This window comes from Felis catus, chromosome D1, assembly GCF_018350175.1.
Source record: "Felis catus isolate Fca126 chromosome D1, F.catus_Fca126_mat1.0, whole genome shotgun sequence".
NCBI lineage: Eukaryota > Metazoa > Chordata > Mammalia > Carnivora > Felidae > Felis > Felis catus.
The window spans coordinates 53,561,725-53,589,020 of record NC_058377.1 but is presented as its reverse complement, the minus strand read 5'-3'; the positions used below and the strand labels follow the sequence as shown (position 1 = coordinate 53,589,020).

The following is a 27,296-nucleotide window of genomic DNA, read 5'->3' as shown; positions in this document are numbered from 1 at the left end:
TGGGCTGGCAGCCGGCGTGGAGTGCAGAAAGATGGAGGAAGGGCCAAAGCACGGAGCTGTGAGTCAGGCACATGACGTGCATAATGAAGGTCTCTTCGGTTCAAAGGCAGACACAGAGGACTCACGACACGAACAACACGGCAACCCTACCTTCTGTGGCTCCTTTGCCTTTCCTGTCAGGGATCTCTAACCCAGTGCCCCCTGATGGATACAGGGAGACGTCCGTTGGCACAGGCCAACTGCTGGCTGTGTCCTCCGTGATTTCATACATCTGCCCCTCCATCGGCTGCAGGTGCCAGTTTAGGCCAAACAGGTGCATGGCTGTGGTGAGCAATGAGAAAAGTCATCTTTTTCTGCTGGAGGAGGAAATGGAACTCCCAAGCCATAGGGGAGGGCAGCTGGGGTGGGGAACTCAGGAATTCAGTTCAGCTCAGCTCAACAAACAGCCCCCGAAGAGAGCTTTGCAGTGCCAGGCCCTATGTGGGGGGCTGGGCATGGAGATGCTCAAGGCATAGACCCTGCCCCTGAGGGCTCACAGTCTGGTGGGACAGGGAGAGGGGTAGGGATGGGGGAGTTTCAGGAAGCCTTGGCCTTTTGCTTTGAAAGATAAATAATCTAGGGGGAAATTTTGCAATTTGTAGCACAAAGGGTTAATTTCATTAATATAAAAATAACTGCTACAAATAATAAGCAAAATCCAACAGCTCATCAGGAAAATAGGAATATGATATGAACTATGAGCAGAGAGCTTACAGAATAAGAAATACAATTGGTTCTCAATCATATGAAAAGACTCTTGACAACACTCATCATAGGAGAAATGTAAGTTAAAACTTTGAAATACTATTTTTCACATAGGCTTTGGCAAAGATAAAAAAAAGGTTAAAATTATACAGTATTGACAGAGAACAGGAAATAAGCACTCTCATACTTCGTTGGTAAGGGCATAAGTTGGTACAAACGCTATGAAGGACAATTCGAAAAAAGCTATCAAATTAATAACAAACATACTACTGATCCTGGGATTTAGAGGTTCCCAGCGTTTCTAGAAAATTCTAGAAATTTATCCTCCAAATATTTTCACATATTAGACTAAATGATGTACATACAAGGTTATTCACTGCAGCACTGTTTGTAGTAGCAAAATATTAGAAACCACTTCATCAATAAGGGGCCAGATAAGTTACCTTCATACAATGTATTATGTAATCATAAAAAAGCACATGGAAGCTCTTTATATTTTTCTGGAAGGAAAATTGTAACGTGCAGAATGGTATATCTGATATACTGCCTTTGGGGGGGAAATCATGTATATGTTTAGAATATTCCTGAAGGATATGAAAGACACTGGTAACAGTAGATGCATCCAATGATGGAAAGAGATCCTAAGGGTCAGGGATAGAAGACAGATTTGCTTCTAACTGTATATCTGTTATACTTTTTGATTTTGTAGGATGTACTTGCATTTCTGTTTTAAAAATATTTTTTTCCAAGGTAGTGACTGCTAAACGGTCTTGTGCAACAATCTAGAAGAGACCATAAGACACCAAAGAATGGACACTGTCCCCTAACACACACAGTGCTTGAAAAGGTGAGGAAACTTGTCTCCAAAAGATTTTGTAATCTAGTACAAAATGTCTGCTTAAATCCCATTTTAGGATTTAAGACTTGTCAATGGTCTCTACTTACCTTTTCTGAAATGCCTGCCCTGATTCCTTACGCAGGGAGTTAAGAACTTCAGTCCCTGACTCCCACAGCATCCTGTATGCAACATCACTCCTTTGTTGTACTGATGAATATTTTCTAGGAGCCTACCCTGTACTGGGACCCAGAGCTGACTCTGGAGAGCCAGAACATAATCAGACAGCCCTTGCTTCCATGAGCTCACAGACAAGTAGAGAAGATGGACAAGGAACAAAGTCTACTCAGAAGAACTAGAAGGCCCAGAGGAGGGGGTGACTGGCCCACTAAGAGGGCCAGAGGAACCCAGGGAAGGATCTATGGAACTATGAAGGCCCACAGTAATTATGTATACTGAGGGCTAACTGCACGCCAGGAAATGCACTGGGAAATTTGTATACATTGCATCTAATCCTCAAGGCAGCCCTGCGAGACCCAACCTGCAGATGTGCACGCTAAGGCTCAGAAGGTAGTTATAAAACTGAGTGCCAGGCATTGTGCTAAAAGCAGTAAATGCAATATTTCCTTAATTCTCACAAAAATCCTGAAAAGACAGTAATAGCCCCATTTTACAGATGCAGAAACTAAGACACAACGACATCGATTAACACAGGGAAGGTTAAATGGCTCGCGAGCGACACAGTGTAGACTAGAATCTGCAACTATTCAAACACTGAAATCAGATATCACCAGTCTTTCTGGCTTGAAGCCCAGGCTCCACCCACTTCACCAAGCCTTTCTCACTAGCTTTACCTTGCAAGGCAAGTGGGTGTTACAAAAACATCCCCTTTCACACATGGAGGAGCTTTGGGGGCTGTAACATAGGATCCTGTGAGGAGGAGAGGGTTGTATTGCTTGGCCCATCCGTGGAAGGGTTCACTGACGGGCTGGTGGGGGGTCTTGAGGGGCTGTGTGGGCACCTTCAAGGCACAAATAACTGTATAAAGGACACGAGAGCTGCACATCCTTCTGACTTCCAGTCCAAAACACAAGCCACCCAGGGAACGCACACAAGTTTGATCTCAACAGGAGGGGTACTCTGTAACAGAAATGGAATCTGACCCTTTGCTCTCTCTGGTTACTGCCGAGCGGGGAACAGTGTGTGCCAGAGGTAAGAAGACTGGTTTGGACTCCTAGCTGCCACCACCTAGACGCATCCAAGAAGTGGAGAGGCAATTATTTCAAAGAATTACTGTATCATATGAGATAATATATGGCAAAGTGCTTTGTAAACCGTACATACGCATGATGGCGGTATTTTGTAACCATTATACTCATACTGTTGATGATAATGACAAAACAGCAGCTACCACTTAGCATATTTTTGGTCCTGGGCACTAAAGGAGGAGGAACTTGATGCTGCTCGTGGTGGTGTAGTTGTCAATAATGATAGAAGTTAACTTGCCTGGAAGAAGTGAAAACTCTGCTGTTTCCAAGGCTGAATTAGCTCCCATTTTTGCTTACTGTCTTACCAGTTTAATCTATATATTGGCAACTCCAAAGGTAATGGAGAAATTGTTTGAACGGAGGACGACTCGGAGATATGCAGTTAAATGAGCACTGCTCCTTTCCCCATTAGAATCAATTATCTCATCTAACTGTGCACAAGTGCTGTCTTGTTAAAGGTCATGAGAATTAAGTAATCCCAGAATGAATAGAACTCTCACAGCTTTGCGAAGAAAAACATTTTTATTGTCAAAGCTTTCTCTTACTTTTAACAAGATGCAAAATCAAGCTCTTGCTAAGGAAGGAAGGAAGGAAGGAAGGAAGGAAGGAAGGAAGGAAGGAAAAAAGAAAGAAAAGAAAAGAAAAGAAAAGAAAAGAAAAGAAAAGAAAAGAAAAGAAAAGAAAAGAAAAGAAAAAGCAAGCAAGCTGAGGGGAAAGAAAAGCCAGTGGAAAAAAGCATTGGAGGTGAAAATGATCACAGGGTCTTGTGTCTCAGGGAAGTTATTTAGGGCAGGACAGTCCTCAGCTGGTGGGGGGGAAGATGCTGACCTGAAGCTTCGGGAGGCACACGGGCGGGGCTTCCTCATGGCCTTGCCCCCCACTACCCGCCATCACAGAGCCCTCACACAGCTGTGAGGCTGGCATGTCTCTCTGTTTCCTTTCACCACCTGGGAAGGCAAAGTTCTGGACCCCATTCAAACCTGGGCCCTTGGAAGACTCAGTCACCCAGAGATCAGTTTGGGAGGCTTGCAGGTGGGAAGTAAGCATGGGGCCACCGAGATTAGGTGATGATGTGGAGACAGGTGTGAAGTTCAGCCAGTCATGGTCACTTTACAGCCACAACAGAAGGGACCCTTACTCTCTGATTCAGGGTCTTCAATAGATTTGTGCTAGAGGGCCCTCCATTCCTTTACTGTGCTGAGTGGTGGTGAATTCTATAGTTCCAGGTTATGGAAGAGGGGAAGAGAGAAGGAACAATCTCCCCTCTCCTCCCCTCCTCTCTCCAAAGGTTTGTAAAACACAAGCTCAGCCACAGATAGTCCAAGGAAACATAACTCAAGCAACCACTCTTCTTTTTCCTTGAAAATAATCAAAATAATAACAGCAACTCAAAATGTGGAATCATTTGAGTGTGTACCAACATGCTGAATGCTTTATATTATCTAATTTAATCTTCATGTAAAGATAGGTTGAAAAATCATTACTGGAAAATACATACAAGGAAAGTGGACTAACATTTAAGTTATACTAACATACTCTGATTTACCAGGAGAGGTAAAAGTTACCCAATACCACCAGTCCCCTTTCCCTGCCCAGCAAGACATAAGGGATGGCTGAGAATGTGCAAGCTCTATCCTGACATTTTTAACAAGAATGCCCAATAGATGTTCAGATGCTGAAGCCTCCTCCCAACACCTGGTGGCAGGAAGCAATTCACAAAGTCATCGTGCAGGAATCACCAGTCTAAGTGTAGGAGCCAGTATAGATTCGAGGCAAGCTTCAAACTTAGGAGCCTGTGTTCCCAACCCAAGCTTCCTCTTTTTCATTCTTTTAATTTTTTGAAACAAATTTTAATGTTTATTTATTTTGAGATAGAGACAGAGTGCGAGTGGGGGAGGGGCAGAGAGAGTGGGGAAGGGGCAGAGAGAGAGGGGGAGACACAGAATCCGAAGCAGGCTCCAGGCTCTAAGCTGTGAGCACAGAACCCGATGCGGGGCTCAAACTTGTGAAATCATGACCTGAGCTGAAGGGGGATGCTTAACCGACTGAACCACCCAGGTGCCCCTTTCATTCTTTTACTTTAAATAGAAGATAAAATATGGGCAACATAAAGCCATCAGCAAAAAAACCCACCAACACACACACACACACACACACACACACACACACACACACACACAATGGCTACAATTAATGTTTGGGGGGACCAGTGGTGTTAATAACTATTTCTTGGCCAACAGCAACCCCCGTTTAAAGTTGTATATGGCAGGAAATGAATGCTACCCAAATGATGTGAAATTAACAGCCATGGATCCAGAAAAGCTAAGAAATAGAAGGAGTCCTCCCCTGTCTGCTCTAAGGATGAACCAGACCATTGAAAAAAATAAACTGTAATTGGTCACACCCCCTTTCCTGAAGAATTACTGGTGACCATTCACCACCAATGTACATCACAGGATTGTCTAAATTGCACTCTGTGGTTTGTATTTACAACTGTTAGTGCAAAACTCTCAAGCACACTGAAAGTGACCTAAATAAGAAACCTGATATGGGTTTTCCCTTTAAACTACTTTTTAATTCCATGAAAAGGTGAAAAGGTGCTTAAGAGTTCAGAAGAAGGTTGTGGAAAGGTAGCGGGTTCACAGGATCACCCACACTGAAATGTTAATGATTTCTAAAAGCCAAGAGCTGGGCTGGGGGAAGTTTCTTATTCCCTCAGCTCCGGTCAATCTGATCCCAGGGTTGACATTTTCCAGTCCCCTTTTCCTGCCCAGCAAGACAAAAGAGATGGCCGAGAAAGTGCAAGCTCCATCCTGACATTTTTAACAAGAATGCCCATAGATGTTCAGACACTGAAGCCTCCCCTCCCCCCCCCCCCCCCCCCCCGCCCCCTGCACCCAGCCAGCAAGAGGCAATTAACAAAGTCATTATGCAGGAATCACCAACATAAGTACAGCAGAGCTTTTCCTGTCACGGTGCACGCTTCCCTTTCTTCCAAAAATCAAATGCATGAACCCACTTGCATCTGTAAATTAGCAGCTCTAGGTAGTGACTAGAGGCGGCAATCAATAACCACAAGGGAGTGTTGATTCCAGTGGTGTTTTTGGTTTCAAAAGGCAGTGGGAATCAACCCGGTTATGTGGCTACCCACTTTTTCTGTTTTCTATTAGTGCTCAGTTTTGTTTTCTTTTGCTTTTAATAAATATTATCATTTCTGTGAAACATAAGTCATTGGCATTCTTGGACTATGGTCGACCAATGGAGAAAACAACAACAAAAACAGAAAGTCACAACAACAGCAACAAGAAGACAGAGTTTCATTCCCCAGGTTCTAGTCCTAGTTTTGCTACAAAGCTGTGACATTCACAAATTCCAAACCCAGAAGTTCCATACGCAGGGATGTCGACTGCAGGGCAAGAGCAGAAAAAGTGGAAACAACCTAGACGTGTAAAAATAGAACAACTTAGCTGACTTATAATACAGGTACTGGATGGAATGCAGTGCAATCGTTATACAAAAATGACCATGACAACCAGCAATGAGGGCAAATACTGACGATAGAATGCTAAGGAAAAAAAAGGCAAGACATAAAATTGCATTTTTTTGCTGACTGCATCTCTGCAAAACCAGATATGCATATGAAAAAAAAACCTGGAAAGACATATGTAAAAATGACATCAGACTTTGAATTATAATGTGGGATTAGGGATGAATTTTCTTACCTAGTTTCTGAACTCATTTTAATGCTGCTTTACACGAAAAGGGAAGTTCTCCAACCCAGCCTCAGGAGGAATAGGTAGAAACGAAGGGTGTCAGAGCCCAGGGAGGAGATCCCACCTTGGAGCACAAGCCGTGTGTCAGACACTTAAGCAAGAGGGACCGCATATGTTATTTCATTCTATCCTTACATAAACCTTGAGAAAATTACTATTATTCTCAGTTTATGATGGAAAAAAACCTGGAGGCTCAGAGAGGCCGCATGATTGCAAACACACCTTCCAGACGGGAAGTGATACAGTATCTGACCCCAGATCTGACTGGTTCCAAGGTCCAGGCTCTCCTCCTGATACACCACACCGCTAGTGAGTTCCAGTGTCTGAAATTAAGTTAAAATTTAAGACAACTGAAGGCAAAGCCTCTGCAGACAGCATAGCCAGATTTGCTCTTCTGAGGTGTTCGTTAAGGGGCTTTCTTCTCAAGGACAAAGCATGGGGCCCCCATCCTGACTACTTTAGGCATGGCTCACCCCCCAAGTCAAAACCATGTACATGCAAGTTCAAGTCTGGATCTCTCCAGAGAGACCGGAGCTCGGTCATTTATTAGTTTTATGACTTTGGGCAAATTACTTCGCCTGAGTCTCAGTTTCCACACGTGCAAAATGCAGCTGGTAGTATCTATCTCAAAGGATTAAATGAAATAATGCATGTAATTTGCTTAGAACTCTGCCTGGCGCATAGTAGGAACTCTACGGCAGTTGTCATCATCTTTGTCATTTTGCTACATTGATTTTCCTGATTTCTGGAGCCACTGAAAGATTTGTTTAAGCCAGCTCTGTCCTATCACCTTTTTCTTCTTTCTATATATTCTCCCTAATTCCCTTTCCATGCCAACTATAAATTCCTTTACACTGAGGGGGCCTTTTTCTATCCTGCTTCCATTAGCTGACAGACTTTGGGCACAGGAACCAGAGATACTTGCCCAACGGATAAAACAGTTTTTAAAAGCAGAATCGGCATAAAGAAACCTGACAGGATCCCACTGGTGACTACGTGGGGCTAATTTTAAATCAAGTAAATATATTGCTTTTCTTCCTGTCTCTGGATAAACCTGACTGCAACAATCAGGGTTACTGTCTCTCACCCCCAAATTAAGTGTTTTCTGGAGAAGGGTCTCTGGTGCAGCTGATCATTTTTCTGTACCGTGCAATGCTGTGGGAAGGATTTGCCGGCAGCTGCTCAAAAGTTCTGTAAATCAAGGGGCGGTGGTGGTGGCGGCTGGGCACAAGTAAGAGGCTCAAGCGCAGCCAGCCACACGAGTGGGAACCAGGCAGTCCCACGGTCACTGCACAGGAGGAACAGCAATGTAGCTGGAGGGCACCCAAAGCTGGCCACACAGCAAGGGGTGGGGGGACCAGAGCTGGAATCTAATACGCACAGAATAAACTGGTAGTATTGCAGCAACAGAATCAGAGAGCTGTCTTTTCTGGGCGCTTTTCACCAGGCAGCCTCGACTAAGACCTCTTCTCTACGTAACTAATGCAGGGGCTGGTCACCTCCACCAACCCGTGGACTGACCTCAGCCCGGTTATCCGACTTCTCCGTGCCCGCCTCCCAGTGTCGTGCTGGTTCCCGAGGCCAGAAACGGGAAGCACAGAACTGTAGTGGTGATGAGCACAGGCTGCCGTCACACAGCCCTGGGTTCCTTTTCCGGTTCTCACGTTCACAGTGACGTGCCCTGGCAGACGTTAGGTAACTCTCTGGAGCCTCGGTTTGCTCATCTATAAAATGGTGACCATAACACTCAGCTCCAAGAGCTGTGAAGATAGTTTATGAGATTATGGTGCTTGGTATTTTCTCAAAGAGATGATCCTCTTTGATCCTAACATTATCACCATCACGGTAATTGTATATTGAGGTTTTCCTTGCAAAAGTAAGGTCAGGAGATTTCTCCAGCGAATTCAGAGACTGGAGTTTCTGCTGGGATGTTGGGGGAGGGTGTTGCTTAGATGGAACTGACAGTCCCAGCCCCCTCCCTCATTGCACAGGCGAGGAGACGCAGACGTGACGAGAGCATGTGGGCAGAACCTGGGACCCTGCTGAGCCCAGGTTTTCGACTCTGTCATTAAGTCATGGCAGGAAATCCTGTAAGGGCAGGAAAGCCATCCTCATAGCCTATTCCTCCATCAGGCACTGCACTCCCAGATTAAAGAGGTTGTCTCCTTGGTGCAGCCGCTCTGGAAAACAGTGTGGAGGTTCCTCAAAAAATTAAAAATAGACCTAGCCTATGACCCAGCAATAGCACTGCTAGGAATTTACCCAAGGGATACAGGAGTGCTGATGCATAGGGCACTTGTACCCCAATGTTTATAGCAGCACTTTCAACAACAGCCAAATTATGGAAAGAGCCTAACTGTCCATCAACTGATGAATGGATAAAGAAGATGTGGTTTATATACACAGTGGAATACTACTTGGCAATGAGAAAGAATGAAATATGGCCTTTTGTAGCAACATGGATGGAACTGGAGGATGTTATGCTAAGTGAAATAAGTCAGCCAGAGAAAGGCAGATAACATATGTTTTCACTTTTTGTTTTTTAATTTTTTTTAATGTTTATTTATTTTTGAGAGACAGAGCATGAGCGGGGGAGAGGAAGAGAGAGAGGGAAACACAGAATCCGAAGCAGGTTCCAGGCTCTGAACTGTCAGCACTGACATGGGGCTTGAACCTACAAGTTGTGAGATCATGACCCGAGCCAAAGTCGGACACTTAACCGACTGAGCCACCCAGGTGCCCCCATATGATTTCACTCTTATGTGGATCCTGAGAAACTTAACAGAAGTCCATGGGGGAGGGGAAGGGGAAAAAAAAAAAGGGAGGGAGGCAAACCATAAGAGACTCTTAAAAACTGAGACTAAGCTGACGGTTGATGGGGGTGGGAGGGAGGGAAAGTGGGTGATGGGCATTGAGGAGGGCACCTGTTGGGATGAGCACTGGGTGTTATATGGAAACCAATCTGACAATAAATCTCATATTAAAAAAAATAAGAAAGAAGTTGTCTCCTTGAGCCTAGAGTCAAGGGAATGAATCCATGGGACAGGCTGTATCAGGCCACCATGAGGGCCTCCCTTCAGGGCAGCGATTATTCCTTTCATTTCTACCCCTCAGCACCTAGCCCAAAGGAGTGAAGAAAGGGAAAAAATGAAGGGGCAGACATAATTAGGATTATCATTAAAACAATAACAGCTCCTAATTATTAAAATTGTACCATGTGCAAGACATAATGCTGGAGGACTCACATTTGTGGGATCATTCAATCTCACGACTTTTTAAGGAAGGTATCGCTGGTAACTCCGTTTTATACACTAGGCCCCTCAAAACGCAGCGACAAAACAGGCATTATTAATCTAATTCTGTATCTCCAGACAACCCAGCCTCCAGAATTCTCTGTAATTGCACATTCATCACGGCATCACCAAGAACTGAAACCAACCCCTGAGCTCTTCTCAGACTATTGTCAGGGGAGCGCAGGACAGGTTTCCTGTTAGCCCCTGTGAGAATAAACATACAGCTGTCGATCCAATCACTGCCAACAAACACACAAGGAAGACCTTTGTTTGCGGCACTTGCCTCTGAGCGTCAACACTAGATTCACAAGGCTGGCCCGAGCTTTTCTTTTCTTTTTAGTTTTTTAAACTAATTTTTATTTATTTTTGAGAGAGAGCACAAGCGAGTGAGCACGAGCGGGGGGAGGGGCAGAGAGACGGAGACACAGAATCCGAAGCAGGATCCAGGCTCCCAGCGGTCAGCACAGAGCCCAACGCGGTGCTCAAACCTACGAACCATGAGATCATGACCTGTGCCGAAGTCGGACGCTCAACCGACGGAGCCACCCAGGCACCTCTGGCTGAAACTCTTCTATAGAAAGATGACTCCGCTTAGCAAAGGACCTGCCACTCTCGCGTGAGCCATCACTCCTTCCTTCATGTCGTCAACCATCCAAGGGGACCCGAGGAAACCATGCGTTTGGTTAATGCCCAGGAATACCGAAGGAGAAAAGTCCTGTGGCTGGCTTCATCTCCACAGCTGCTAGAACTCACTGTGACAGCACTCTGCAGAGCAACCCTCCCATTTCCTGCTTTCCTCTGGCATACCGACCGTGTTAAATGATTTTTTTCTGTGATCAAAGTCAATTAGGAGGTGGTCCCCACTGTACCTCTAAATGGAGTTTTAATTTGTGTATATATTATTAGGAGAGGTCTTTTCCCTCTGGAACGTTCACTTCAACAAGAGGAATGAGGGCGGACAGCTTAACGTGGAGCCTGCCACCCGGATTTGTAACTTGGGATAATATTTCTTTATAATGAGAAGCGTTTTGAAAGAGCATTTTAAAATCTCACAGAACAGAGTGTGCGATGTTCCTCTAATACTCCCCAGAGCATCCCAGGCGGCTGCCCCGTGGGTGAGCCTCTTCTGGCTCTTTGGGGTCACCCACATTTTCCTGCTTTCCTGCTCTCGTCCGCACACAGAGCAAGGTGCTCGATACACGTGAGTTCCCTTTTACCTTCTCTGATACACACAGATCTCTGGTTTGGTTCAGCTTTTCAATTAGAAGTTTAAGGCAGCACAGTTCTGCGCGCCAGGGTGATGATGATGGTCAAGTTAACAAATAGCCCCTGTTGTTAACTGAAGGTATACTGTGCCAAATACTGCAGCAAGTGCTTTATAAACACAGTATCACTTAACCCGCACAAAGCCCCAGAAGGGAGGTAGTATTATTACCCTCATTTGCAAGATGAGGACTGAGGGTCAAAGTGATTCAATAACTCACCCAAGATTGTGCATTTAATAAGAGGCAGAGAATAAGCTCGGATCCTAGTCAAATCCGCAATGCCTTGAACCTGTCCCTAACCACTATGCATGCTGCCTTTCCGATTAGATGTAAAATCATGGAAATGACAAAAATGGGGGAAAAAAAGGACAAATCTCTTAATATGGACCAGTCTTACTGATCAAATTTTGTTGGCAATATTTTCCTGAGGACAGAAACTTGATGTAATATCGCTTAAAAATGGACACAGTTTTCCAAGAGCACTCTAAATGCTTGTTGAGCAAGGTACCTGATATTCCTCACTCCCTTCTGCTCAGGAGTCTTGGTCTGTGTGATTTCTTCTACCCCTCAAACACACCTGTCCATCCAGCCTCCAGGCTTTTGCGGATACAATGTCTCTACGTGGAAACGGCCACTGCCCTCCCTATTTAAAAAATTTTCTCCCATCCTTCAAGGTCTATTTCTGTGTGGATTTTCACCATCACCACCCCCCCGCCCCCCCCCCAGCCAAAAATGACCTTTGCTCCCGCCTCTGCAGCCTGGGGCCATTATCATGATTTCAGCACCTCTCCCATGCACAGTGCCCTGACGCTGCGGGTCTGTGTGCTCCCCGTCCCTGGCTGGCTGTGCTGTTCACCTATGTACTCAGTGGAGCAGATCTGTAGAGACAGCCAGGCTCCCAGCTCTGACCCTTATTAGCTGTGTATCAGCAAATAAGTCACGTAACCACTCTGACCTACACTGTTTTCATCTGGAAAAATGGAAATAATATAAAACCATCTCCTGAGTTGCTGTAAGAATTAAATTTAATGAAAGTTCTTTATAGATTAGGAAGTGTTCTAAAACCATAAGGCATTCTGGTCACATTGCTTGAAAGTTAATAAAAGAGGCATGGGGTGCCTGGGTGGCTCAGTCGGTTAAGCGTCCTACGTCGGCTTAGGTCATGATCTCATAGTTTGTGGGTTTGTGCCCCGTGTTGGGCTCTGTGTTGACAGCTCAGAGCCTGGAGCCTGCTTCAGATTCTGTGTCTCCCTCTCTCTCTGCTCCTCCCCCACTCATGCTCTGTCTTTCTCTGTCTCTCAAAAATAAAACAAAACATTAAAAAAAGACAAGAGGGGCCCTGGGTGGCTTAGTTGGTTGAGCATCTGACTCTTGATTTCAGCACAGGTCACCATCTTGAAGTTTACGAGATCGAGCCCTGTGTTGAACTCCATGCTGACATTATGGAGCCTGTTTGGGATTCTCCCTCTTTCTCTCTCTGTCCCTCCCCCACGTGCACACACACATGCCTTCTCTCAAGATAAATAAACAAACTTAGAAAAAGAGTTAACGAAAGAAAGAACACCCAAAGTTTAAAGCACAGACTAATGCAACAATTTGTATGTGAAACATCCAGCACGGCCCCAGACCTACACAATCAGGTGTATGAACCGTGCTATGTAATAGACTTGATGCTCTACAGGAAGTTAGATGCCAACAAGTTACGAAAGAAGAGTTTCCAGTTTTCAGGTAAAAAAAAAAAAAAAATGCTACTTCTCCTAAAATTCGCATTTAATCTCTGCCAACTTTCACACCTTCTCCCCTCAAATACCAGTTTTGCATGCGTGCTCTGGTGGAGGAATGTATGTGCTCACGAAACCAGAGACACTCACAGGAGCCCAGGGACTAGGTCTTGCTGAGAGTTCCTGGTGGCCCAGGTGGTAGAATTTAGGACCGTGGGACGCGGTGGAGGCCACAGCACAATGAATGATCCTGGCATATCTCCTCTTTCCCCACTGGTGCCTGTGAACAAAATCTAACTCCAGGCTCGAAAGGACGATAAATCTAGCTGCCTGCCACACACCAGAGGGAAGAGCTTCCTCCAAAGTGAAATGTTACGCTGGTGACAATCTACTCATGCCAGACGAAGCCTGGAGAACAGCAGAATCAGATAACATGGGGGGCCAGGGCTCAGTAAGTGACATGTACTGAGGTCCCTGATGTCATCTGGGCCTCCTTGTCTCTCCAATCCTGAGGCATGTTGGTAAAAATCACAGACCCACTCAATGCCACGGGCACATAGCAATCCTGGCACAGTGCATGGGACAGGACAGGTGGGTGTTAATTTTTCTCCCATAAGAAAGTTAGCTTCTCTGCTTCGTAAGGCGCTTCCTGCATCCTCTCAGCAGTCCAGATCAGGTGGACTGTCCCAGCCCACCCCAGCTATGGGAATCCAAGAGCCCAGGTGGAAAGAGGGCAGGGTCTGGGGACAAATCCTGGCTCCCTCTCTTACCAGTGATGTGGCTTTGGACAAATGAATTAACCTGCTTGGGCATCAGTTTCCTGTCTATAGAAATGGAGATAAAAACAGAATGGTGCCTAGCACATGGTTGGCACCTGGAAGATATTTGTTGGATAAGTAAGACCATGAGAAGATTCAATGAGAAAATGCAGGAAACACTCAGAACATGCCTGGCACGTGGTAAAGGTACATCACGTTGGGTTGCGGGAGGGGAGCTGGGAGCAGGGGCAGAGGAAAGCCACAGCCAGGGTGGCAAAGGCCCTGTGGTTTGCTCTGAGCCCCAGGGTTGCCGCACCACAGTAGATGAGGACATCAGAGTGGGGGTCTGAAAGGCAGCACAGTCTATATAGGGAACGTAGGCCTTGGGATGGGGAAATCTGGCTTCTAGCTCCAGCTCTCTCACTCGCCAGTTATTCCAGCTCAACGAGCTATTTAACTGCGGCCGGCCTCATTTTCCACATTTGGGGCTTGCAGAGCAAGAAAATACAGTTGAGAATTCTATATGGCGCATGGTCTGCCGGAGAGGATCGATGGGTTTGAAAGCCTCACGGGAAGCCGAGGTATTTACCACGTAGCTGTCTCGTGCAGCATGTCTCCTAAGGGGGAAGGCAGCCAGTGTCCTGCAGTCCTTGTGGGTTCTGTGCTCTACACTCCAGAGCCTTGGGTAAAACAGACCAATGCCTGCAGGCGGCTCAAATGCACCAACGGACATTTTAACACACAGTCTTCTGATACAGGCACCCCACACAGCCAACATTTCTGTCTACCACCCTCTGCCTTTGTTTAGGCTGTTCCATCTTCCAGAAAGCCATTCATAGCTTCTCTTTCAATATCTTACTTGATTTACAAGGCTCAGCGCCTTGGGGAAATTTTATCTGATCTTGCTTAGAATGAATTGCTCTTTCCTTCGGGCTCCCACAGGGACAAGGCTCAAACTCCAAGAACATGGTTTTATCATCTGTCTAGTACCACCATCAGCTCCTAACACATCTGGCTCACCATGAAACCTAGGATGACTCAAGGCGGTGATGCTAGCTTATCTGGCTTTGTCTGTCCTTTGCAGCTGGGGACACAACCCGGCACACAGGCTTAGTGAGTGCTCCCTGCCGTTTCAAACCTGAACCTTGGGGAAGTTCCCTCTTCTTAATTTCAGATTACCTTAAACCCCTGCATCCAGGAGTGGCCCTTGGTGGCTGAATCTGAGAGGCCTTAAAACTTCTGGGTGATCCCGCTGCCCAGAAGGGTGTGAAAAGCATCAGCTGAACACCCACTGTGGGCCACCCATGGTCTGGACCCCCCCCTTCACAGGTGGCCTCTCGCTTAATGCTCCGAACACTGCTTAGACATTAATTGACTTTTTACCAAGGAGGAAATCAAGACCCCCAATGAAAAACCTGTGGGCTGGGCCAGAATACAGGCCTCACTAGGTCCCGAGTCTGTGCTCTTGCTACTGTGTTGCTATCTCAAAAAAAAAAAAAAAAAAAGAAACCATTTAGTTGTGATTTCGCTGTTTTACTGATAGGAGGAAGAAAAAAACACTGTGCTTACAGCCATCCTTCCTGCTCTCCTGCCTCCCTCCCTTTTCCCCCATGATGAAGAGCTGCTTCTCTGCTTCCTCACGGAGGTCCTGAGCCTGCCGCCCTAAGCACACAGCCCAGACTGCACCCCCTCCTCTCCACGAGCTATATATCTATGGCAGCGCAAGAACAGCCATCAGGGAGACCCTTCTCGCTTTCTCTCTGCACCTAGGTGCAATTAAGTTCTGTTATATCACAGTAATTAGTCTAGAAGAAAAACAAGGATGCGGGGAACAAATCCTCTCCATAGGATGCAAAAAATCTGTAAGATCAACTCCTTTTCCACATTCCGGGAGTCAAAGCGTGCAAGGAACACCCTCGGGGTACGGTTGGGGCTATCTCCTGCCCATCCATGGCCACAGTGTCCCTTCAGGGACCCCAAAGCTGCCCATGGGGCACGGGCCTCAAGCCCCAGGAGAGCGTGTGATCTCTGCAGGTGCTGCTGTTGTTAGGCTATATGAATACACCTTTTTGTGACACTTCCAACCTCAGGACTGGTTGGCCCTAAAATTCAACACGTCTTGTTTGCCGGGGGGAAGGGAAGACAGATTCCAGGGACCAGGAACAGCTAGGCGCCGGGTTGTTACAGCATCTCTCCAGCAGCCTACTGTCTACATTCCCAGGGAGAAAACTGAGGCTAAGAGAGAGCGAGGTTCTTGCTCGACTTGCACGGACAGAGAAGCAAAACAGGGCCCTGGGCCAGGAGTGCACCTCACACTGATTACACTTTGGCAGCCGCCTCTGGCTCCCTGCTCAGCTTCTGATAACCATTTTCCATGCTCCCATGATCTCACTGCGTCTAGACCTTCCCTCTCTGTCCCCTATACGAATACAAGCCTCTTCCCTTTTTCCTTCCTTCCACTCCATGCCTTGCCACAGTGGCTAGGCTCAGGTCCAGGCACCTTCCCCTGCTTTCTCTCCGTCAACACACTTCTGCTGAACACGTGCTACCTCCTGCTGGCCTTGTACGAGAAACTAACTACGGCCCTGAGCAGGATGGAGATAGTTTCTGCCCTCATGGAGCTGACAATCCAACAGCAGGGACAGGCGCCAGCCGATCCGTGACACGATGAGCAGCTGCCGTTGTGGGGAGCATCGTGAGCAGTGTCAGAGCATAGAACCGGGTCCTGGCTTAGTGTCAGGAGGTACACTGAGGAAGGGACGTGTGAGCCCAGCTTTTGAAAGGAACAGACTGAGAGAAAGGAGGTGGAAATCCCTCCAGGAATGAAGATTCTATAGCTTCTCTGGGTCTCAGAATCACACGTCAACTCCCTTGCCCCCCACCCACTGAACCGGCTGACTCAAGGTCAGACACAAAGCCCCACCCCGGTGGGACTGCGGGGAAACGGGACACCCGGCTGGGCATCCTGGAATTCGGTCCTACCCTTCCAAGGAGCCCCTAGCAGTGAGTAACAAGAGCTTCAAACTGTGCACCCCTTGTGACCCAGAAATCCTGCTTTTGGAACACGCCCTCCCCAAAATAACCGAAAGAAGAAAAATCAGAGCAGAGTCACAAAGATGTTCACAGAAGCACTATTTATAATAGGAAAAGTTGGCAGGAATATACTGATATGGTAATGGCACAGATAGGACAGAGCTCTTCAACTTGCCAAGAACTGTGTCAACAGTTATAAGCGTGTGCGGGAAGAAATGGTCCATAAAAATGGCACAAGGGCATATGCCCGTGCGCATTCATGCCGACAGCACGGATGTTCCCGTTGTGAGACCCTAGTATCTTGAATTCTGAATTCTACCTTCCAGTGTTCTCAGCAACACTTGAAGATCTTACAGTCTGATTCTGAATCCAGCAATAAATCACCTCTTTATTACATTTATTACTCTGAAAAAGAGTACCTAAAACCACCAAACAGCCAACAGGTGAGGGCTTGCCAGAGGCTGAGAATGAGGGGAGCACTGAGTATAAAAGGACATAAGGGAGCTTTTTGGGGTGATGGAAGTGGTCTGTGTTTTGACTGTGGTGGTGATGATGGTCACGCAACTCCATCCATCTGTCAAAACTCAGAGAATGGTATGCCTAAATGTGTTAGTTTTCTGTGTGTAAACTGTATCTCAGGAAATCTGATTTTGACTACAAGTGGGCAGGGCCTGGTGGCTGAGTGGGAGCAAAATATAGGAGAGGTGCCTGAGTAAGGTGGGGGGGAGAGGTGCCCGAGTAAGGGAGGGAGAGGTGCTTGAGTAAGGGGGGGGGAGTGGTGCCCGAGTAAGCGGGGGGAGAGGTGCCTGAGTAAGGGAGCAAGAGGTGCTTGAGTAAGTGGGGGGAGAGGTGCCCGAGTAAGGGAGGGGGAGAGGTGTCTGAGTGGGGGGGGAGAGGTGCCTAAGTAGTGGGGGGAGAGGTGTCTGAGTAAGGGGGGGAGAGGTGCCTAAGGGGGGGAGGTGCCTGAGTAAGGGGGAGAGAGGTGCCTGAGTAAGTGGGGGGGGGGGAGGTGCCTGAGTAAGGGAGGGGGGTGCCTGAATAAGTGGGGGAGAGGTACCTGTGTAAGGTTTGGGTCTCGATACTAGCCTTGGGGCCCCAGGAGGAGAGCCAGAGCCATGAGCACTGCTATGGAAGAGAAATCGGAGATGTGAGGAGGCTGATGTTATCTACTTGCCTTCCAGACCTGCTCTCCCCTTCTCCACCCTGCTCTGTGCCTGGGAGGCTCACCGACACGGTCTGGATCAGTGGGCTTCCTTGGGTCTGCCGGCTGCTGGCTGGTTCCACCCGTGGAGGAGATCGGAGGGTGGGGAGACGGCGGGGGGCGGGGGGGCAGCTGCAGAGCGGGGAAGATGTTTTTCATGCCGAGTGGTCACATGTTGAACGCCTTAATCATTTTGGCTACTCTTTTGTTTGCCTGCTTCGTCCTACGTCACAGACGGGAAGGCATCTTAAGGAGATGAACTCCTTGCCCACGCGGTACAGCAAGGAAGGGCAGAAGGACAACGGACAATAAAACGAGACCCACTGGGCACCTACCCTCGCTCCTCTCGTTCCAGACACAGAAGCCTACTCCACACAGGCCGCTGTCTTGTCAGGAAAGCCTCCTCCCACAGAGCCCAAATCGGCCTTTGTGTCATTTTCACCCTGCGGGCCCAGTTCTGGCCTCGGCAGCGCCACAGAGCAAGTGAGCCCCTCCTCCGCACGGTGGCACCTCAGACAACGGCAGACAGCCGCGCCAGGCTCCTGAAGTCCTGCTTTTGGGGGGCTGGAGGATACCTGTCTGGGGTCTGTTATGAAGAGAACAATCTATATATATCTTGCTATTAGCCATTCCCACTGAGCAGCATGAAGGAATCAATCTTGGAAAGAAAAGCTTTAACACAGCATCGTGTATCTTTACCACTTCTTCCTCCCCCTAAAACATCAAGTTCAATCATCTCCATTCCCCATTCTTTGGGCTATAAAGGTAAATCTACCCAAAAGGCCTGATGTGAAGTCAAAGAGAGAGGAGAGAAAATAAGCTGTATTGCTCGCTAGTAACACCCGGGCCCAAAGGGCAACAGGCCTGTGCTTATGAAGCAAATGGCACCCGAGATGCTGATGCCGTGAGAGCTGAACCAGATGGGATAACTGCGGGAAGGAGGGGGTAATATCACCTCGGCTTCCATTTCTGACCTTTTCTCTACTCATTTCATGTCCATGTCACCTGCCCCCGAGCCCCAGGGCATACAGTGCACATTTCTGCCATCGTGCTTTTGCCTGTATTTTCCCTCCACCCAAAATACCCTCAGCAGGCTTTACCACCTTGCAAGGTCATTTATCCAACCAAGTCTCACTGAGCAGGGCTCCCTTGTGCCTGGCTTTGTGCTCGGGACGAGCGTGCAGCAGAGAATAGACTTTAGGAGAGGGGAGAGTGAGCAACGGCGCCCCCTAAGGAGAAGGGATGCCTCATGACCCCCTAACTGGACTGCCGCCAGCCAGCCCCTGAAGTCGGGTTTGTGTGGTGGAATGTCAGTCAGACATGGCGAGGAGAGCCCACACCAGTCTGCACACGTGGCACTCGGGGCCCCAGCCCGCCTCCATCAGCGCTGCCCAGATAACCCCCATAACTGGATGACCCAGGCGCTTCCGGACCAAGGACTGCGATATTCCAACAAGCAAGCACTCTGACAGCTGCCTTTTGTAAAGCAGCAATTAAATTTAGCAGCGTTCTCACCGAACTATCACCACTTCAAGCAAGGGCTCCGATTTTTTTTTTTTCTCAATCCAACATCAGCTGCTAGTGGAGGTGAAAATGTGACCTACTTAAAAAAAAAAAAAGATAAATAAAAAGGAGCCCTCCGTGCTGAGCATGTCATCGTAGCAGCTGCACAGAGGCCGCCACAGCCCACGTCCGGGTTCAGTTTCCTCCTTCCTCCTTCCAAAACCTGGGGAGGACATTACGGGATCATCTACTCCCACCCCATCCTGGGTTGAGAAACTGGGGTCCAAGGAAGGCTCCCAACAGTGTCCCAAGGCCAGCAGCAAGGGAGCTCTCCTTTTTCACATGCCCTGTGGTTTTTCAGCATCATCTCTCATGGGAGTACTATTGTTCTCCCCACTTTGCAAATGAGGAAACCAAGGCTCCAAAGGGTCACCCAGCTGGGCTGTGGCAGAGCTGAGATTTCTGCAGAATTCCATGAGAACACCTCACTGCCTTAGAGAAAGCATAGTGAGCGGCACCCTTTCTCCGCGGGGCGGGCCTGTACCCACCGTGGAACAGAGTCCTAGGGCAATCTCAGGTCTCCATTCAAATGTAAAACTAGTCCTGCTTTTTTGTACTGTTAGCAAGCCTGTTGTGCCCCCTTTCCCAAACGCCTATTTGGCAAGACAGGTGCTTGAGGAGTCCTGGAGATAGGAATCCGCAGCTCTTCTGTGATACCCCGTGTTTGCTTTTCACATAGAGATCCAGAACGCCGGGGAGCCTGTCAGTCTTACCTGGACAGAGGCGACTGTCAGTGAACCAAAAATCAACTTTTGTCTGAGTTAAAGAAATGACGCGAGGCACTTTCTGGTAATGATTCTTCTCTAGGCTGCTTCCCTGTAACAGCGACACATCCCTACAAATGTCTCCTGACAGGCCTCCCTGCTTGTTCTGTCGGCTGCCCTGGTGACTAACACAGGCCAGGAAGCCCGCAGGCACTGCGATGAGATGAGGCTGGTCCAAGGTCTCGGTCAAGACTTACAAATACTCTTCCACATGCGATGCTAATAGTACTAAGAATACTATTAACAACAATGATAGTATCTACCTTTTATTGAGTGCTAAAGGTCCCAGACAGTAGTCTAAGTACTTTATGCAAATTATCTTACTGGAATTTGCAAGAGCCCTGTGAAGTAGCCACTATTATTAGCCTCGCTTTGCAGATGGGTAAACTGAGGCTGATAGAGGTTAAACAGACTTGTCTAAGGTCACAAGACAGATACGCAGCAGAGCTGAGATCTGAAATCAGACAGCCTAATTTCAGAACCCATGCTCTCAGCCATGCTGCTATAAATTCCTCCCACGTAAAATGGGGTAATCATTCCAGCCACACCCACTATAGGAGCCATAAGCAAAGTGGAAACTGAGGTTCAGACAACTTGCCCAAGTTTATAATTAAGCAACTTGCCCAAGTTTATACAGTCAGCAAGTGATAGAGCTGGACATGAGTGGGGTCTTTTGATTCTACAACCATCTGTTCAAGCTGTGAACCCAGGACAGTGTCTGAGAGTATGGCCTTTAAAAATCCTATATTCTTTACTGGTTTTGGGACCCTGGCAAGTTGTTAACTTCTGTGAGCTTTAGTTTCCTCTTGTAGAAAAAACAGAAAATAAAACTTATCTCACAGAACTGTTGAGTGTTCAAAGATATGACATGATGGGCTTGGACCAACACTGGGCACACAGCAAAAATTCTAAATACCAAGTACTATGATAGGAAAGTTAGTGCATAAAGTTTAGGAATGTGAAGTCGAAAGAGAAAAAGAATTTAAAGGCATCAGCCCTAGAGCCTGGGTGCCTGGGGATGACCACTGTCCTGCCATTTACCAGGTGACGGTGGGAACTTATTTCAGTTCACAGTTTCTCAGTGTCCTCATCTGTAAATTGGAGAGAATAATCCACAGGGCTGTTGGGAGATTTGGAAATGAGAAACTACAAGCAAAGTGCTCAGAACAGAGAGGGGCATGTGGGCTGCAAACAATGAAAGCTAAGTGAAGTGCTCTCATTATTAACGACCACAGCAGCCCCTATTATCTTTACCACACTATGCCACACTGCCTTTTGTGGGGACAGCGTTTTAAAAACAATTAGCTGCTATAAAATAAAGCATTATTTGCCATGGCTGCACAAACTTCATGGTTTGACTTTTAACTAATCTTCCCCTCATTATCATGCTCTCCCTATTTGGTTCTGCAAACACATTTCTTATCTTCAGAAAGGAAAAGGCGGAGAGTGTTCCAATACTCAAAAACCATCACAGGGAGAATGGTGAGTAAAACAAGGCACACATGGTCAACAGCTACCTCTCCGAAAGGGTGTCCTTTGGAGACAAAAATGTACATCACGTCTCTGGTGAGATGCCCGGTGGATTCCTAAAGGTCCTTCCTAGATTACCCACCCAAACTAGAGTGGCCAAGTAACACCCCCCCAGGGGGGAAGACAGCCCAGAGGCAAGGCCCCAGGCCCTGTAGCCTTTGTGGGTGGGTAAATGCTGGCGGTGATCTTCCTAGAAGAGTAACTGCAGACGTCTCTGCAAATGAAGGGAAACTTTTGAACTAAAAACCGAATGTCAAATGGATCTGTCAGGGTTCCCTCCAGATATGGCAGCCCCGAGCAGATAGCAGAGAAAGAACAATTCTTGCCCGCCCTGTTTTCGACTCCCCCTGTGCTGGTGAAGTGATAGGATTCTTATCTGGAGCTTGATAGGATGTAGAAAATAATTACAAATGAAAAGGTTATTCATAATTTTTAAATGAGTTAATTAGTAAACCCAGTCAGACTCACTCATTACAGTAATTAATAATTGATTATACTTGAAATTAAACACAATTTTTCATCAAAAATCTAATTAAGTATCTGTGCTTTTGCCTGTTGATTAGATCGGTTGGTCGGCTGGAAAAGTCTTTGTTAAGGATATTTGTGCTCGGCTGAGACAATTAATTTGATTTTTAATAATTGAAAGTTCCTTCCAAGTTAGTCATCACAGGCTGTGATTACGACCAAGCAACAAGACGCTCATCCTCTGCCCCCGGCAGCTGGAGGGGACCAGGCACGAAGGATGCCGCCCCAGCCCTTGAGGAAAAGTAGGAAAATGCACCTGCAATGCCTTCACCTGCATTAGCGTACTCCAGCCTCACACACATCCTCCTGAGGTGATGGGTCGTGCCTGTCTTCTAGATGAGGAAGTCAAGGCTCAGAAAGAGAAGCGAGTTGCCCAGGGGTGAACAGCAGCCAGGTGGCAGAGCTGGGAATGGAATCCAGGTCTGTCAGAGGCTGGTGTAAGCTCTGAGTCTCCAGGGAACAAAGGCAACATTCCAGTTCTGCCTATCTGACCTGGCCCTTGCATATGCAATCTACAGTCCCGTCTTAAAGTTTCTGCAGAGAGAGGGTTTTATCAGAAGGATGTATTTATTCTATGTGAGGACACATTATCAGTGGACTAACCACTCCTAACAGGAGACACAAATTCTCCTAAAGCCAACCCCTCCTCTCCACCTACACTGCTACTGTCTTAGCCGATGCCCTTGACTTCTCCTGACCCATTTGCTGTGACGGGGCCTATTCTTCCTTCCTCTACACTTTTCTTTCTAAAATAAAAGTCTGACTACATTCTGCCACTGCTTCCACTGCTTAAAACCCTTCAGTGGCTCCCCAGTGCCCATCCGGGAAGGTCCGTCACTTGGCCTCTGAGGTCATCTTCATGATCTTACCGAACTCTCCTGCATTAGCTCCAACGCCCCTCAGATGCTTCAAACACAGACGATGGCCTTACCACCACACTGTCCTCTCTTAAACCTGAAACTTCCCTCGGTTTGACATCCACTCTCTGCATGTCTCCTGACAATTTAACTCTGACTAGAGGATTCAGCTACATCATCATCCTTCCCAGGGAGCCTCCCCTAGTGCTCTTGGAGGTGGGTATTCCCATAGCCCCTGAGCTGCTTCAGTCACGGCTAACACAGCTGTCTCCTTTCCAAAGCTACCAACAACAAGAGGGCAGGGATCATGTATTTAGCCCTAACATTTAGCACAGTACCTGGCCCAAAGGAGGTACCCTGCATGGTTTGCTGAATGAGAAACAAAAGTCACAAAATCATGGATGCAAAGACTGTCAGTGTTGGAAGGACAATCAAAGGCCATCTAGTGAAAAATCTCAGTCGGCACTGGAATCATCCTTGCTATGTGGTCACTGGGCTCTATTTGGATCGTTCCTATGACAAGGAGCTCACTACCTACTGGTAGATCCTATCTAAATTTAGATTCCTGAAAACTGACCCCATGGAAGCCCATGGGATGTAAACAGACGAGAGTCTGCATAATCATACAAAGATTTATTCTTTCTCCCTGAACGAGGCTACAGTATAAACTTTCCAACTTCAATGTAAGTTGATGTCTTTATGTTGCAAACTACGTGACTCTCGATGAACAGGGACAGTCCTCGTTCAAACGTCTACTCATTTAGGAAATATAATAATGTCAGTCAAAAACAAGAGTTGCATTAGTGGTTACCAGGGACACAGCATTGGTGGTGACAAGAAGAAACTTTCATGCCGAGTGATGGTGCTTGGAACTGTAGAGCCCTCACCCGTAACCCAGTTTACATCAATCAGTACCCTTTCACAGGGCTCTGGCCTCTCCCAGTTTGGCTATTCCTTTTACCCACTAACACACAGTAGGGATGGCAAATGCCTGGTGTGCCATCAATATTCTCCATTCTGGTGACCATGATAGGTATTACTAATCAATCACAGAGACCCTTTCCCATTGATCCTGAATATAGCCTCAGGACCCTTCTTTTTGAGAGAGAGAGAGAGACAGAGAGAGAGAGAGAGAGAGAGCGCGCGCGCACAGGGGAGGGGGAGAGGGAGAATCTTAAGCAGGCTCTACCCCCAGTGAGGAGCCTAACACAGGGCTCAATCTCACGATGATGAGATCATGACCTGAGCTGAAGTCAAGAGTCAGACGCATAATTGACAGAGCCACCCAGGCTCCCCCTCGGGATCCTTCTTAACACAGCTTTCTAGACAGCATCAACTAAGCAATCAGATAGAAGAGAAGAAACACGTATGCCCACCTGGCCTTGAAGCCATGGAATTCTCTGTGCCAGTCGTCACAAGGGAGAGAGAGATCTGGCATACTGACGAAAGCTTACTATAGGTGGAGCTATTTAAGGCGACCTCCCTGTTTGAGGGGCTGTCGTCTTCCCGATTACTTGTAAAATCCACGAATCTCGAACGCTCAATCCATGCTCAAATCCCTTCTCCTGAACAAGCGGGGGCCCATGTTTCGTTCATCGCTCCTAGTGACTGCACGTACTTCCTCAGCACACAGCCCTTTTTCATCCACAGTAACCCAGGGGGTTATGCGATGACAGGGTTCTTTTCCACCGTGGACGACACCCTGTCTTCCTCTGGCCTGTGCCAGTTACTTCTGTTTCTCTTTACCGGGCTTACACTGGAGAAGTCCCCCTTGCATACAGAATTATCTCAGAATTCCTCAGCATGGCTTCAAGTTCTTCTCAAGCTGCCTTGACCTACCTTAAACCCGAGAATGACAGAATTCGAAGGCTGGAAAGGACAGAGGGTTAAGCCAACCCCTCTGGATGCCTTTATTAATGGGCTGACTTACAAAGAGGCAGCGGACTCTAAGCGGTGCCTACGGATCTCTTCAGATTAACATCTTCCCTGGGAGCAGATCAAAGATGGGGGTGAAGGAAGCAAGAAACCTGACTGTGGGGGGAATACGTCGAAAGAGCATCCAATGGGTGGCATCCTGTGGTGGCAAAGTAGGGGCCAAGAGGAGTTTCCTACATCGTGGAGGTGGCCTGGGGTCAGGCAAGAAGGCCAGTCAGCGCTGCTTGGGGTCTCTGTGCATCCCTCAGCCAACTCTCGCTGCTAGTGGGGACCCGCTACTCCTCAGTCCTGACCATGGCTGCACTCTGGACTTGGGCTCCCACAGTCCCCTCAGACCACCTCGTCACAGCCTCTCGTCACCTTCAGATATGCTTCCTGGCTGAGGTCAGCACAGTCCAATCTTTGGCAGTTTCCCTCCAACCCCAGGGCACCCCACGTCTTTCCTGCTCCTCACTGCGGCTACGTGGCACTAGCAGGAGAGGCCTGCCTGCTGTCCAGCCTCTCCAACTGGTCATTTGTCGTGACTCCAATCCGCGACACTCATGCCACAGACCACCACCTCAAAGGTCAGTCTCGGTGACTGCTTACGTCTACTGCTAGGCATCCAACACAGGACGGAGCAGCTGCTCAGCTTCCTTCCTGCTCACAAGCAGGGAGCAGAAGAGGGTCCCAGAGAGATGACCTTGACAGTTTAGGGGGTGCAGGCCAGCACCCCAGGGCTGCGTGGCTCGCCATGTGTGCTTTGGCCGTCGGGGCGGCAAGGTGCCCGCGGTGCCCACAGGCGTGTTGTGTGCTGCCCTCTGAGCGAAGGGGAGCCGAGGGGAGCTGGGGTGAGGGAGGTGCTTACCCACGAAGTATGCCAGCAGGATGACCAGCGTGGCTGAGATGACGATGGCGCTCAGGGCCGCGCACTTCCAGTTACAGTACTTGGAGGGCTTCTGGAGGTTGAAGGCTGGCCGGGCAAAGGTGCTGCGGGGCAGGGGCCGGGGCGGGGGGGAGTACACCGTGCTGGACGTCAGCGGGTACCCTGGTGAGGTGGTGCAGAAGAGTGGGGAGGTGCCTCCCGGCTTGAAGAGGAAGTGCCTGCGGGTGGAGAGAAGCCAGAGGGCATCAGGGTCTGCAGGCTCACTGGGACCAAGGTCAACCTGGAGGACAGAGGCAGCAATAGAAGCATGCAGAGGAGCCTGGAGAATCACCACAGAGAAGACAGGAGGGACAGAGAAAAGGAGAATCATGTACCAGACCACATAACAGGGCACACGAACACACGCTTCCGGGGAACACAATGGGATAGTCCTCCCCGTGGGAAAAACCACCCGGGGCCAAGGAAGAAGGTGTTACTGACTTGACAGAAGGCTGGGTGTGGAGATCCCTCTCCGGGGAAGGGCTGGGGTGGGGATGCTGTTTCTTGGGTATTATACTAGCTGTTCTCTAAAATTACTGGCGGTTAACTAGGAATGTGTCTAAAATCCTGTTCTGCGTCCTGGAGCTAATGGAACCTAAATGTTTCTTCTCTCTCCAATACCTAGTTTGCCAGTGTACCTTGGTGGAGGTATGAAATACCGTTCCGTTTGAAGGGTGTTTCGGGGGTGGAACTCAGAGACCACCATTAAGTTTTGCCATGGCTGAGTCCCCCAGTGGCTGTTATACAACTGATGGCAGCAAAAGCCTTCAGAAGCCAGACTGCTGCCTTCCAAACTCCTAGCAAAAGCTGTGTGAGAGGACAGGTAGGCAAATGCATCCTCAGCCTAGCCATAGTCTTCAGGGCAGCGTGGCAGGTCAAAGCGCATGGTTGTGGCCAAACTAGGTGTCAGGAAATCCTCCACAGCTTGTCTTTAACCATGGCCACGGGAGAATTTGTACACGGCCTGGGAAATGGGGTGCACTGGTTGCACTGCTTCCCCCTGAAACCTTAGGGCAATCTTGCACTCTGCTGGGGTGCAAGATGCCTCAGGTCACAGAACACATCCTTGGGATTACAATACGTATGATATAGGGCTGCATAAAAATTGCTATGAGATGTCTCTCAGAATGTCAGAGGCAGCCAATGAGATGCCGGGAGCTGCATATTAACAATGCCGCTGTTAATATGCTGAAGACAGGGTACTTCAAGGAGAAACTCTTGGGGATGGGCATGCAACGTGGCATCGTCACCTCCCGCAGGAGAGCCCAGGGAAAGGTCTCAGGGTCTGCATGCGAGTGCAGGAGCCACAGGGACAGCATACACAGAG

The 27,296-nt window shown here is 48.0% G+C and overlaps 1 protein-coding gene across 9 annotated transcripts in view; it reads right to left on the bottom strand.

Moving 5' to 3' along the window:
- Positions 1-27,296, bottom strand: part of TENM4 (teneurin transmembrane protein 4) — a 744,941-nt gene that overhangs the window by 195,824 nt on the left and 521,821 nt on the right. For all 9 annotated transcript variants that reach the window (XM_023238928.2, XM_045038070.1, XM_045038066.1 and 6 more), the window contains 2 exons: positions 25,913-26,148; positions 151-321 (listed from right to left, as the gene is read on the bottom strand). In XM_023238928.2, the coding sequence (XP_023094696.2) occupies positions 151-321; positions 25,913-26,148 (407 nt within the window). The remainder of the gene's footprint in view (positions 1-150; positions 322-25,912; positions 26,149-27,296) is intronic.